General features: G+C 43.4%; 1 protein-coding gene across 3 annotated transcripts in view; it reads right to left on the bottom strand.

The window, feature by feature from the left end:
• Window positions 1-252: 252 nt before the first annotated feature.
• SLC15A1 (solute carrier family 15 member 1) overlaps window positions 253-14,682 on the bottom strand; it is a 50,040-nt gene continuing 35,610 nt past the window's right edge. For all 3 annotated transcript variants that reach the window (XM_053563899.1, XM_053563901.1, XM_053563898.1), the window contains exons 15-23: window positions 14,191-14,272; window positions 12,160-12,279; window positions 10,755-10,901; window positions 9,891-9,940; window positions 5,227-5,334; window positions 4,997-5,105; window positions 4,316-4,459; window positions 2,280-2,387; window positions 253-1,045 (exon numbers count right to left, since the gene is read on the bottom strand). In XM_053563899.1, coding sequence (XP_053419874.1) covers window positions 854-1,045; window positions 2,280-2,387; window positions 4,316-4,459; window positions 4,997-5,105; window positions 5,227-5,334; window positions 9,891-9,940; window positions 10,755-10,901; window positions 12,160-12,279; window positions 14,191-14,272 — 1,060 coding nt within the window. In that variant the 3' untranslated portion in view covers window positions 253-853. The remainder of the gene's footprint in view (window positions 1,046-2,279; window positions 2,388-4,315; window positions 4,460-4,996; window positions 5,106-5,226; window positions 5,335-9,890; window positions 9,941-10,754; window positions 10,902-12,159; window positions 12,280-14,190; window positions 14,273-14,682) is intronic.

Genomic DNA, 14,682 nt, shown 5'->3' with positions numbered 1-14,682 from the left:
GAGCATTTTTACTCAAGTAGGAGAATTTTATGAGGATTGAGAGAAACACTATGAGATGGGACACAAATATGCAAATATTTAAGAGCCTCATCATCTAAGAGAAGTCCACCTATGTATGTGTCTACCCCCCTCAGTAAAAATAGGACCAGGGAGAAACAAACCTTGATGTTTCTAGCCTTGGGATTTTTCTTATGTGGGCACTGCTTTTGTTAATACTTGGAACTCTTTACTCAAAGATTCATGAACACTAACTCTTGAGAATAGAAATTTATTTCATACCATTGACACTTTAAAAATCATTATTGGCCTTCACACAAATGGTCTTTTGAGTTATACATAATTTAAAAAGAGGGACTTGAACAGCAAAACAAAACAACCCGAAAGTTAAAATTACCACTTATTACTAGCTGGGACTATGACAAACCATTGTAAAACCCACTTTTTGGCACTGGCTCCCGCCTGTTGAACATAGTGTTCAAATAATGTTCAACTGCAACCAATATGGAACTTTTTTTTTCAAAATTAAGTTATTCAAAACAATTTCATTTGTACACTAAGAAAGGAGAAAAATTCATGGTATGCTCTCAGGGTTGTGAAAATGTGTGCAAGTGTGTGTGTAAGTGAGTGAGAGTGTGTGTGATTTAAATAACACTTAAAACAAACAAACAAACAAAAAAAAACAGACTTCTTCCAGAATTTTAGATTCATTGTTGGCTTCACAGCTCTCCTGGTTTGGTTGCCAGTTCTGAAGTCAACCCCCCCAGGGGCCATCCATGCACTGTCTGTCCTGCCACCTGGGACAGAGGTCAGGGCACCTGCTGGGCCTAGTCCTCCTCCACTGGCTTCTCGGCCCTCACATCTGTGTCTGGGAGTTGGGGCCTGATGCAGCATATGGGTCACTCTTTTCCCTGTTCTTTTTCTTTTCATCCTCATCAAATTGCGCTTCAACCTCTGCTGGGTTGACGTAAGTGTAGAACCGAGCCATGATGGCAAATATTACGCAGACGACGAGAAGCAACGCGGCAAATAGAATGTATTCAGCCCACTTTGAAGGAGTTGGAACAAGGAAAAAAAAATAATACAATTCATGTTAATGTGCATGTTGTGTATATATTTGCTTACATGTCCAAATGGAAGGTGCTTTGAAATTAAATTATAAAAACTGGGTAGGCAGCCAGTACGGATACGGATTGGGCAGCTTTTCTTAAAGGTCCAGGACAGATGCCAACATAACTAACACTTCTCTAACAGCACTGGGTGTGACAACAAAAGAGTTTGGGAAGATGAGGGAAAAGCTCCCCAAATCCCAAGCCTGAAGCCACGTGGCTGGCTCCTGGATGGGTGAGGACCTAGGGAACACCAAGCAGTGTCTTTGAGGGAAAAAGACCCCATGCTGCCCCTGGGAACCCCTGGAGCTCGTCAGCAGCACGAGCGCGTCCTCTGATGGGACCCGGTGCAGAAGGAATGACGCGGGGTCACAGACAATCCCTCACAGCACAGCCACGCTGCAGTGCGGGAGGAAAGGGTGTAAAGGGCTGACGAGCCTCACTTCGTTTGTGATTTTGGGAAAATTACAGCCACCTCCAGAATGGTTTTAACGCTAGGTGTTATGAAAGGTTGTGGCGCAGGGTCTGCTTTGGGGCAGTTAAGCTGCGCTCACTGAAGCGGGGAGAGGTTTCACATAAGGGTGCAGGCACATGCTGTCAGTTACCCATATAGTTTGGATATTTGACCCCACAGATCTCATTTAAAATCTGATCCCCGGTGGCAGAGTGGTGGCAGGTGTTGGGGTCATGGGGTTGGATCCCCCAGGAATGGCTGGGGGCCCCCCCTGCGTGGGGAGCAGGTTCTGGCTGTCGGTCAGGAGACAGCTGGTTGTTTACGAGGGCGGGCGCCTCCCCGGCTCTCTTGCTTCTCCTGCCGTGTGGCGCCTTCACCTTCTGCCATGAATAAAAGTATCCCGAGGCCCTTCCCAGAAGCACAGCTGGCACCAGGTGCCTCAGACAGCCTGCAGAACTGTGAGCCCAATACATTTCTGTTCTGTATAAATTACCCAGGCTCAGGTATTCCTTTATAGCAAAGCAAAACAGACCAAGACAATTACCAGCTATGGAACACCAGCCAGTAGGCTACTTGGTGACGGCCGTATCTGGCTGGCATGGCAGTTTTGTCCAGCCAGTTCCCGAATGGCCTTGTGGACCATGTAAACAGTTCTCGGAGGGGCGTCACAAGGAATTAACCTTGAGACAGGGCCCGTGCGTCTCCTGCCCCCCACGCACCTGCTGGCTGATCTGGCCTGCCCCTGCCACGATGAGCACGATGATGTTGCCCACAGCCACCGTCAGCAGCCATCCTGCTTGAAGCACCGACTTCATGTTGGAAGGAGCCTGAGGAAGCAAAGCAAAGAGAATCCCAGTCTGGAGCTCAGCCTCAGAGCAGGAGCACAGCTCACTGGTTCATCTCATTAGCAGCCTACCCCGCAAATGCACATGGTTTAAACGTCAAATGGTTCATCACTTGGGTAACAAGAGACCCCGACACTCAGGTAGGAGCACACGAGGATCCCTGGTGTCTCGCCCTCCACATCCTTGCACAGCTGTCCCCCAGTCAAATGGACAAATTCATTCTGTCTGTACAGAAACTTTTCCACGCAAAGCCATCCAGTGTGGCATGTTCCTGGCCCCGAATGGAGGCTCCTCTGCAGGCTGCGAGCCCCCGGGTGGTTATCCTGCCATCTACCGAAATCTCTCTGCAAACTCTTATCACCTATATTACAGCCCCCCCTTTATTAGGCTGTGAGGTCATTGAGGAAAGGGATTGTTCACCTCATATTTGCCATTTTACTGCAACAATTAAAGAACTGGGCGTGGTGGGATACAATGACTATAACAGTAGGTTTTAGAAAAGAGTTAAAAAATTAAGCCTGTCATGTGGGTAGAAACAAACTTTGCCTCATTAGTCTTAAGACAATATAGGGACAGGACATGTAGTTCACTTCTAATCCAGAAGTGTGACCCAGTCTAATGAAGTATAAGACAGCAAACCCCAAATGTCCCCCGAGTTGCTGAGATTCAGTCCATCTCCATATAAGGAGGCCCAACTGTCTCTTGAGTAACATCTTCTAGGATCACGCAGGCCCATGTTGACCAGCTGATAAGGAACCAGACCCATCCAGATCTAACGCCTCAAGCCAGAATAGACTCCCACACTGACCTTACCCTGCTTTTCCCTTATTATAATGTTATTTTAATGGAAAACCACACACTGGAGTAGAGATTTAATATGCTAATGACAAAGGGAGAAGCATGTAATAGACTGGGCAGATACAAGAAAACTCCTACCTCCAAAGACCAGCGGATCACCCTTTTCCCACCAGAACCTCTTTTTTTTCTTTACCACTCTTGGTAGAGTGCCATGGCACCACAGCTCACAGCAACCTCAAATTCTTGGGCTCAAGCAATTCTCTTGCTTCAGTCTCCCAAGTAGATGGGACTACAGGCACCCGCCACAACACCCAGATTTTTTTTTTTTTTTTATTTTAGAGACAAGGTCTCACTTTGTCTCAGGCTGGTCTCAAACTTGTGAGCTCAGGTGATCCACCTGCCTGAGCCTCCCAGAGTGCTAGGATTACAGGTGTGAGCCACCGCGCCCGGCCCCACCTGAGCCTCTTGCAAAGTGTCCCTGAACCCCCTTTGGGGAATTGGCCTGAGATTTCTTCCTTTGTGCTGCCTCCCTTGTATTTGAACATGAGCCCCAATAAAGCCTTGCCTGAGTCTCGTTCGGGCTCTGGCTAACTTCGGTTGCACAGAGAGGCCACGGCAACAGTCTAATCTTCCTGAAGACAATATGTTTTAACCCACTTTTAAAGCCTGGCCTTACTCAGTGTGTAGACCACACTGGGTGTTACCACAAAGCCTGGACTGAACCTGAAAGATAATGAGCTGTAAATGAGCACTTTTATGCCTAGCCGGTGCCATTTGGTTGTTTCAGAATGTAGAATTACTGACCCCCGTGACCCTGGGAGCAGCATGAACACAGCCGCTCCTCCTCAGGTCCCTCCATCTCTGTGTGTGACCGTGGGAACACAGACTCACCAGCACAGGTGCACTCACAGAGCTGAGCAAGCAATGCTCTTACTCAGTAAAGACAAGACGTGGTGGTCTCCAGGGCCTCGTTTTGTGGAAGATTCCACAATACTTTCTAGAACTTGTTAATACTATAAACAGACAGCTATTCCCAATTTAAATTAAATCACACCAGCATTTTCTAAAGGCAGGGGTGTCACAGAGAGGGGTGGTAAAAACAATCAACAGACCTGAGAATATGAGAATTCCAATCCCGTGACAGAGAAGACCACCTCGCCACACGTGATGAGGAAATACTGTGGGATTTGCAGAGCCATGTTAACTGTGTTGGGTGAAATATCTTCAAACTCCTTCACTTCAACACAGCCATCATCCTACACCAACAAGGGAAAAGAGGGAAGAAGAAATTAAAGTCCAGACGGCATCTAAAATAAAAAGCGTCTAAACAGGCAACTTGACTTTGGCTTTCTAGGCTTATGTGATATGATTTATCAAGTAAATACGTATTTTCAGTGTAAATATGCACTTTAGGTTTGTGTTTGGATGGTCTTTGTGGGATTTGAGAATATGTTCAATAGTATATTTCCCTCTTAAGAGAGTAGACTGGAAGTTATTTTGTTTAAAACATTGCCCTCCCTTTGAAGTATAAAGTCCTAAAGGCCCCCTTGGTAGTGTGCAAGGAAACATCAGATACTGGTCAACGTGAATATTAGAGGCATTCAGTCTGTTTAATTTAATTCTAATGGTTCACTTAAGTCAACAATAAAGAGTTAGCAGTGAATTAATTCTAAACCCATTTAAAATGCAGACCCTAATAGTTCTGTAGTTAACTCATTACTGTGTCCCAAGTGTTTGTGAGGCGTCCTGTCAATAAAGTTTGAGTGAACTTCTGACCTGACTGCGGGAGTTACCTTCCTTTTGATTACATAGGTATAGGCACTGCCAAATCCAAGGTAGGAAGATTTGAAATCATGCGGACACGGTGGCAAAATCTCTGGTGAGTTTAGTGTGAAGGTTTTTCTATTTAATAAAAAGTAATAGAGATTAATATCCTTAGTATGAAAAGCTTTGGTGTAATTTTTAAAGAAAAAAACTTGAAAACTTTGAACTTTGGAACAAAGTGTTCATTACAGGTACATACGTGCCAGAAGTGAAAAACTGATACTGGCTGGCGTCGTTACTGGTGATGTTTTCATAAACCTTCCCACTCATGGTGACGCTGATGAGCTCATTGAAAGTATTTACAAACCTGAAAGAAAAAAACCATCTGTCTTATAACTGAACTACCCAATAATTTATTCTAGGTCATAGTACCTACAACTGAAGTTGGACAATGCTCCCCCCACCTTTTTTTTTTTTGCAGTTTTTGGCTGGGGCTGGGCTGGGTTTGAACCCGCCACCTCTGGCATATGGGGCCGTCACCCTACTCCTTTGAGCCACAGGCGTCACCCTCCCCCCACCTTTTAAAATAGAATTTAAGATGTTTACAGAAGATTTCTAAAGAAAAAAGGCAGAAAAGTATGCAACCCTAAGCTTGCCCTTGCTCACTCACTCATGAGAACATGTCTAAAAGAATTTGTTGAGGCCAGGTGCTATTGCTCACACCTGTAATCCTAGCACTCTGGGAGGCCAAGGTAGGTGGATTGCCTGAATTTAGGAGATCAGCCTGAGTAAGAGCGAGATCCCATCTTCACTAAAAATAGAAAAACTAGCCAGGCATTGTGGCAAGTGTCTATATTAAAATTAATAATACTCAAGTCGTGTTTGACTTCTGCAATTACAAGAGATAAATGATACAGGATAACAAGCGTTATCAGTTTATATTGAGTATTACAGTTTTTTGTTTTTTTTTTTGGCCGGGGCTAGGTTTAAACCCGCCACCTCCGGCACATGGGACCGGCGCCCTACTCCTTGAGCCACAGGCGCCACCTGAGTATTACAGTTTTAATACAGTCTTTTCCTTTCTTAAGATGTGTATACACAGCAACCTCAAACCTCAACCTCGGGCTCAAGAGATCCTCTTACTTCAGACTCCCAAGTAGCTGCGACCACAGGTGCCCACCACAACACACAGCTGATTTTTCTATTTTTAGTGGCAATAGGGGGTCTCACTTTTCTTCAGACTGGTCTCAAACTCCTGAACTCAAGGTATCTTCCCGCCTCTGCCTCCCAGAGTGCTAGAATTACAGGTGTGAGTCAGCATGCCTGGCCCTGATCACAATTTTATTATACTGTGAATAATATTTATATGGTCATATTGCAAATACTATTTATTGATCTGTTATTTAGACTCAACCTAGCACAAGAAAATGCAGAAACATAAATATGATAAATACCAACAATGTGGAACAAACTGGAGGTGAGGAGAGAAAGTATAAGTTTATTTTTACCATTTATACGTTAAGAGACATCATTCTAATAATAGACTTCTATCTCTATTATTTTCTGTTTTAATGCTAACAAGTAAAAGCTAAAATCGAAAACCGTTAGCGATGTGGCCACGGGGGAAAAGGGTGAAATGGGGTTGAAAGTTGAAGTGACTAGGAGACCTACTCTTAATTTTACCATGTCTCTTGTTCATACATAGTCACAATCAGATTACGTGTCCCCAGATGATGTTCCCCCTTAGTCTAACCTTTCCCTCCCTTCTAACCCATGACAACCATTAATCTGTTCTGTGTCCCTATGGTTTCCTTTGCTTTCCCAGAACATCATGTGAATGGAATTATACTGAATGCAGTATTCTGAGACTGGCGGCTTCTACAGCAGCAGCATTTGAAATCATTCTCCTTGTTGCATGTAGCAATAGTTTGTTCCTCTTCTTTGGCTAATTAATATCCCACTGTATGGCTGTATTATAGTCTGTTTATCCATCACCCACTGAAGGACATTTAGGTCATTTCCAATCTTTGATTATTAGGACTACAGCTTCTATAAACATCCATGTGCAGATTTTTATGTGAATGTAAATTTGGATTTCTCTCAAGTAAATATCTAGCAGTGATATGACTGGGTCATATGGTAAATATGTGTTTACCTTTGTAAGAAACTGCCAGTGTTTTTCAGAGGGGCTACACCCTATTGTACCCCCACTAGCAATGCATCCTCACCACACTTGGTATTGTCAGTTGGTAAAACTTATCAGATCTCTCCAATAGATGCATTACAACTCCTTGTGGTCTTAATTTATATTTCCCTAATGAACAACAATGTTGCTCATCTTTTCATGTGCTTATTTGCCATTTGTATATCTCCTATGGTGATATCTGTTCAAATCTTTTACTATATTTTTTAATTGGGTCATTTTCTTATTATTGAGTTTTGAGAATACTTTACATATTATGGATACAAGTTCTTTGTTAGATAGGATGATTTGTAAATATTTGCTCCCCATTTGTAGTTTATCCTTTTATCTCTTAGAGTGACATTGATAGAACATTTTGAGTTTTGGTGACATAAAATTTCAAATTTTTCTTCTATAAATTGTGCTTTTGGTGTCATATCTAAGAACCCAGTATCACCAAAATTTTTCATTTGTTTCATTTGTTTCTTATACAAATTTTAGCTATACATTTTACTTGTAGATTTATAATAAATTTTGAGTTTATTTTTTTTTTTTTTTTTTTTTTTTATTGTTGGGGATTCATTCAGGGTACAATAAGCCAGTTACACTGATTGCAATTGTTAGGTAAAGTCCCTCTTGCAATCATGTTGAGTTTATTTTCATAATGTAAAGATTTTGTATAAGATGTGAGGTTTAGGTCAAGTTCATTTTTTACATGTCAATGTCCAAACATCATTTGTTGAAAAGACTTTCTTTAATCTATTGAATTGTCTTTTCAGCTATGGCAAAAATCAGTCAACTACACGTGTGGGTTTATTTCTATTCCCTTGACTCATAGGTGTATTCATTTGCCAGTATAACTTTGTCTTGATTTTATTTATTTATTTATTTTGAGACAGAGTCTCAAGCTGTCACCCAGGGTAGAGTGCAACCTCAAACGCTTGGGCTTAAGCGATTCTCTTGCCTCAGCCTCCCAAGTAGCTGGGACTACAGGCCTCCACCACAACACCCGACGATTTTTTGGTTGTAGTTGTCATTGCTGTTTGGCAGGCCCGGGCTGGATTTGAACCCACTAATTTCAGTGTATGTGGCTGGCGCCCTAGTCACTGGTGCCAAGCTTGTCTTGATTATTGTAGCTTTATAGTAAGTTTTAAAATGAGCAGTAGGAAGACTCTTCCAACTTATTCTTTTTCGAAATTATTTTAGCAATTCTAATTCCTTTGCCTTTCTATATAAAGTTTAGAATCAGCTTGTTTATATTCATCAAAATAATGCTATGATTTCAAAAAAATCAATTTATTTCTATTTATTTATTTTTGAGAGACAGTCTCATTCTGTTGCCTGACCTAGAGGGCAATGGCATCATCATGGCTTACTACAACCTCAAACTCCCAGGATAAAGCAATCCTCCTGCCTCAGTGTCCCAAGTACTTGGGACTGTAGGCACATGCCACCATGCCCAGCTAATTTTTTTTTCTATTTTTTGTAGAGATAAGGTCTTGCTGTGTTGTGCAGGCTGGTCTTGAACTCCTAGCCTCAAGCGATCCTCTTGCCTCACCCTCCCAAAGTGCTGGGATTACATGTGTGAACCACCAGACAAAATGCTATGATTTTTTATAGGAATTGGACTAAACCTAAGCTCCATCTGGGGAAAATTAACATCTTTACTATAAAGTCTTCTGATCAACGAACACAGATATCTGTCCATGGACTTAGCTCTTCACCGATTTCTTTCTTAAGAATATTTCATTTTTTAGCACTCAGACTCTACACATTTTGTTAGACTTATGACTAAGTCTTTTGAGGGGAGATAGTCAATAACATGGCTTTACATTTCTGTTTCCAGTGTTCAGTGCTAAGACATAAACATGGGGTGGATTTGTTGTCGTTGTCGTCCTTATAGACTGTGACCTTTCTCAACTCTTTTACTGATTGGATGAGCTCTTTTGTGTAGAAAGCGGGGACTTTTTCTATAGACAACCGTCATCTGTATATAGGAATAGTTTTATTTTTTCCTTTCCGAGCTAGATGCTTTTGGTTCTTTTACTTGTCCTCTGGCAAACAGAAAGATGTTGAATGGGAGTGGGGAGAGGGGAGCCTCTTACCTTGCTCTTGATCTCAGTGGACAGCATTTAGACTTCCACCGTAATGTTAGCTCAAATTTTTGTAGATGTCCTTTTTTACTCTTATTCCTAGTTTGCTAGGATTTTTTTTTTTTTTAGACAGAGTCTCACTCAGTTGCCCTGGGGTTGAGTACTGTGGCATCACAACTCACAGCAACCTCACACTCTTGGGCTCAGCCTCCTGAGCAGTGGGGACTATAGATGTCTGCCACAGCACCTGGCTATTTTTTTAGAGATAGGGTCTTACTCTTTCTCAGGCTGGTCTCGAACTTCTGAGCTCAGGCAACCCACCCACCTCAGCCTCCCAGAGTGCTAGGATGACAGGCAATAGCCACCATGCCCAGTCTGAGGTTTTTTTTTTTTTTAAATCATGAATGGATGCTGTATTTTATTAAATGCCTTTTCTGTATCAATTAAAAAAATTGATGTCAATTTTCCTCTTTAGTTTATTAAGATGATGGATTTTATTGATTTTTATAAAAAATATATTAAACCAGCCTTACCTTATTGGGGCAACCCCCACACTCCCATTTTATACCCTTGTTACAGTAGGACTTTACGATGCGTGTGTATTACTTCCATAAGAAGCTGGCATAACTTTAAAAGAGATACACATACCTGATTCCATTTTCTCCTTTTTCTGGTTTCATGTTAAGACCATCATTTACCTGCGAGAGAAAACAGTAATATAAAAAAATTTCAAAATACTACTCATTGGAATAAGTTCACATGAACTTTGCATCCTTAGACAAGGCAATAGTGACAATTTTCCTAGGCGCTAAGGGCATGATTACATTTGAAGGGCTATTACTTACTTCAGCTCTGATTTTCCTGAGGGCTAATATGAGCCTCTGCAACATTTGATCCTTGCTTGTTAGTAGTCCCACAGAGCAGTGCTTGCCAAGAATTTAGAACAAACTGCCCACCCATTCCACGATGAAGCAAGAGCTTCTGTCTCGCCGTTCTGTAGAATCTCACTTAAGTTCACCTCACAGGATGACTGCAACGTCACTACAGCCTCTTCCTGTGCTGAATGGTGTCTCTACATATCTATATTTTGTCATCATTTGTTTTGTATGTACAGTATTTTATTGCTTTTACCTGATATACTCATATTTCTTCAGTGCAAATTTTTAAAATTTATGCAATTAAAAATACATTTAAAACTTCATCTCCCAAAAATGCGCCTGCTTACTCCACATGACCTGTGTATACACACACAACACGCCTGTGTGTCCACAGACCCCCTTCCATGTCTAGAAGGGTTTTTTAAAAAAAAAATTTGTATTTAATATTAAACTTTACAATTCACTAGTCAAACCTTTCTTGGAAGTCTGACTGGTGTTCTTGAAGACTGGCATTCTGGAAGAAGGAAGGCCCTGAGGACTGCCTGATGTAATGCTACGTAGGGGCCACACAGTAAGAAGCCCTGCCTCATATCGCGGGTAACAAACAGCCAGTGGTGGGTGCTGAACCACTTACCACATGGTAGTGATTGGGGGCCCACACGAGGAGGGTGTGGCGCTGGCCCGGCATGAAGTCCTGAGTGACAGCAGTGACCGGTGATCCAGCAGAAGAAATGTTGATACTTGTCAGTTTGTCTACATCGAAAGTCATGAATTCATTTGTCTACGGATGGGGGAAGGAGTCATAGTTAATCCCACAGAGTGTCTTGTTCAGTACTGTGCACCTGAACTTGTAACATTTCAAGTTTCCAAGTTCATGTTTGTACATACAAAAAGTGCCTGTGTTGGGCGGCGCCTGTGGCTCAGTGAGTAGGGCGCCGGCCCCATATGCCGAGGGTGGCGGGTTCAAACCCAGCCCCGGCCAAACTGCAACAAAAAAATAGCCGGGCGTTGTGGCGGACGCCTGTAGTCCCAGCTGCTCGGGAGGCTGAGGCAAGAGAATCGCGTAAGCCCGAGAGTTAGAGGTTGCTGTGAGCCGTGTGACGCCACGGCACTCTACCCGAGGGCGGTACAGTGAGACTCTGTCTCTACCAAAAAAAAAAAAAAAAAAAAAAAGTGCCTGTGAGAGTCGGCATGTACTTGCCTCGGTCTCCTGCCTACTCCTAGGGACGCTGTCATGACAGTTTTTAGTACTATCTCAGTAACTGAACTTCTCGGCAAGTATTTGACTTTTATTTTGCTTTATGAAGATAAATGCCATGGAAATTATTTCTACCATTGGGCTGAGAACAGCATTATGGTAAAAATCAGTACTGGGCTGCCCCAAACATTAGGAGTCAGACCTTTCTTTTCCTTCAAGGTTATTAGTCTGGCAAGGTCTAAGGCAGTGGTTCTCACTATGGCTGAATAGAAGAAGGCACCTAAGTCAAAATGTCTGTGGTTGGGATCCAGGTATCAGACTCTGCAAAGCTCTCCAGGTGATTCAATACAGACTCACAGTTGAGAATCTCTAATCCGAAACAATGACCACCCACATGAGGGTTTTCCAACCTTGGCATAGGTGACATTTGCTCTTGCCACGTATGAAACACAACTTGCACACTCCCAGTTGCAACAACAAAAAAACATCTCCAGAGCTTGCCAAAATCACCCTTGGTTTGGAACCACCGACCTCATTCCCTGCTGTCGAAGTGTGGCTCCTGCACTGGCAGCAGCTGCCTCACGAGAGAGCTTGTTATAAATGCCGCACTTCAGACCCACTGGTGAGCGTTTTAACATGCTCCCCAGGTGATCTGCATACACAGTCAACTTCGAGGCACACTGGTTTAGAGTAAAACCCAAATGAGATCAAGACACTTAGACCTTTCATCTCTGGGCTGGTTCTGGGACTTATAGAAGCACCAAGAAAAACAGATTCCCAGAATTCTATTATAACTCAGGTCAGAGGTTGAAAACGAAGGTTTGCATTTTCTTCTACTTACTTGAGACATTGCACCAGATGCCACCATCTTTCCAGGAAAGGAAACAGTCATGTTATCGTTTCCTATATTCAAAACTTTAATTTGGACTTCATGTCCTAAAGGGAAGACTGGAAGCGTTTTCTGTGCAAATGAAAGAAAATTGGCAGTGAGGTCTTCAGTGCAACATTGAAGGTAATCTTTGCCCTGCAGGGGGCGCTATCCCGCAGCTGGGACAAGCTGTGCTGCCTAAGTCCAGACGCCCCCCACTAACCTGCCCGTCACTCAGCTCACGGTGCCACAGAAAATGACATGTGCTCCGAATATTGAAGTAGTCAGAAAGAGGGAGCTGTTTGTCCGACCTCACCATGAGCAGGTCAGAGGATGCTAAGAGATGAAGCCTCATATCTGAGTGGTCAGAGTAATCAGAGCCCAAAGGTATAACACCTGAGATCTGCTCTGTCGTGGTGACATCTGAGATCTTCCCTCCCCGAATCCAATGTCCTTCTTGTTACTGTGGAAACCCACTCAGTCCTCAGCCCTGGACATGGTGCTGTAAACATCTTCTCATAATTCTTTTTTTTTTTTTTTTTTTTGCTTGGGTGTCATGGCCTTAGCCTAGCTCACAGCAACCTCAAACTCCAGGGCCCAAGCCATCCTCCTGCCTCAGCCTCCCAAGTAGCTGAGACTATAGACACCAGCCACAACAGCTGGCTAAGTTTTCTACTTTAGTAGACATAGGTTCTTGCTCTTGCTCAGCCTGGTGTTGAACTCCTGAGGTCAAGTGATCTTCCTGCACTGGCTTCCCAGGGTGCTGGGACTGTACCAGGCCTTTTACACAAACTCTTCATGCCTTCCTTTCTTTCATACCTTTGTTCAGAATTTTTTTTTTCTTTTTCCTGCAGTGTCCTTTCTCAATTCTCGGTGTCACTGAGGCAATCCATGTCTACCTTAGCCCATGACTCATCCTCCACGAGGCTGGCCATGTGCCAGAGACAGTAAGTACACCCGTGTTCCTAGCAGTGTTGTTCACAGTAACCAAAAGGTGGAAGAGACCCAAGTGCCCGTCAAGGGATAAAAAGATAGAGGCAGTGTGGTGCAGACACACAAGGGACTGCTATTCCGCCTTAGAAAGGAAGGAAATTCTGACATATGCTACTTTTAGAACGTTCTGTTAATGAAATAAACCAGTCGTGAAAGGACAAACACTCTGTGATTCCACTCTGTGTGTAATCATATTCATAGAGACAGAAGAGAAAATAGGGGTTGCCAGGGATGGGGGGAGGGAGAAGCAGGAGTTGTTGTTCAATGGATATAAAGTTTCAGTTTTGCAAGAGGAAAAGAGTTCTGGAGATTGATTGCAGAACTGTGTGAATTCACAACTGAGTAACGCCATTGAACTCTGCACTTAAAAAGGAACAAGATGGTGTGTCCAGGCCTGGTAACTCATGCCTGTAATCCTAGCACTCTGGGAGGCTGAAGCAGGAGGATTGCTTGAGCTAAGGAGTTTGAGACCAGCCTGAGCAAGACTGAGACCCTGTTTCTACCAAAAACAAAAAAAGTCAGCCAGCCGCTGTGGCATGCTCTTGTAGTCCCAGCTGCTCAGGAGGCTGAGGCAGGAGGATTGCTTCAGCCCAGGAGTTTGAGGTTGCTGTGAGCTGCGCTGGTGCCATTGTACTCTACGTGGGGCAACAGGGTAAGACATTGATGAAAAAACAGAAAAAAGAATAATACAGTAAATTTCATGTAATTTGTATTTTACCACAATTAGAATTTTTTTAAAAAATTAAGAAATTAAGAGAGGAAGGGAGAATCAGAAAGTGGGAAAGAGAGAGGGAAGGATGAGTAAGGGGGGAGAGACTGTCCCCCAGCTACACCCATCTGTGCAGGGCCCCCAGTTGACCCCTCGCTTCCACCATGTACAGTCCCAGGGTTTGGTTTATAGGAACACACCTTGGCCTCCCCTAATCCTCTCAGTCTTGGAGAAGGAAAATTCTGAATGCCCCGCATAAATCCCCCCGGGAAAGAACACTGGAGAATCAGAGGACAACTCACATCAATTTCCAGCTGGACAAGTGCAGCCGCCACGAAGGCCATGGCAGCCAGGAACATTCCAACTGTCATCCTCTTTAAGGAGCTAGTCAGGAGAAGAAGAAAGTGACCCCAGCCAGTCTCATACTCAGGGGCTAAGTCCCCAAAAGGAAACGCCTCTCCTGCCAGCCCCCAACAAAACTAACTTCCCCACAGAGGCACAGGCAACGTCACTTCCTCTTGTTCATGAGCAAGATTAAGGAGGATAAACAGAATGTACCTCCTCATTAGCATGTTTCTCTTAATTTCTAGACGCTAAAGTTCAGGTGAAACCGTGGATTACAATTAACATTTCTATTGTCTACATACCTAAGTGAGCTTTAATCAGAGGATGTTTCAGGCTTCCATTATCAACACTTTATGTTAGAGTATGTTTTCAGAAATCTCGGTGCACACACACGCATTTAATTCATCCCCCAAACCTCATCCCCTAGGTGCTGCTGTGGAAGGGGCAGC

This window comes from Nycticebus coucang, chromosome 15, assembly GCF_027406575.1.
Source record: "Nycticebus coucang isolate mNycCou1 chromosome 15, mNycCou1.pri, whole genome shotgun sequence".
Taxonomy (NCBI): Eukaryota; Metazoa; Chordata; class Mammalia; order Primates; family Lorisidae; genus Nycticebus; species Nycticebus coucang.
This window is presented reverse-complemented; position numbering and strand designations above follow the sequence as displayed.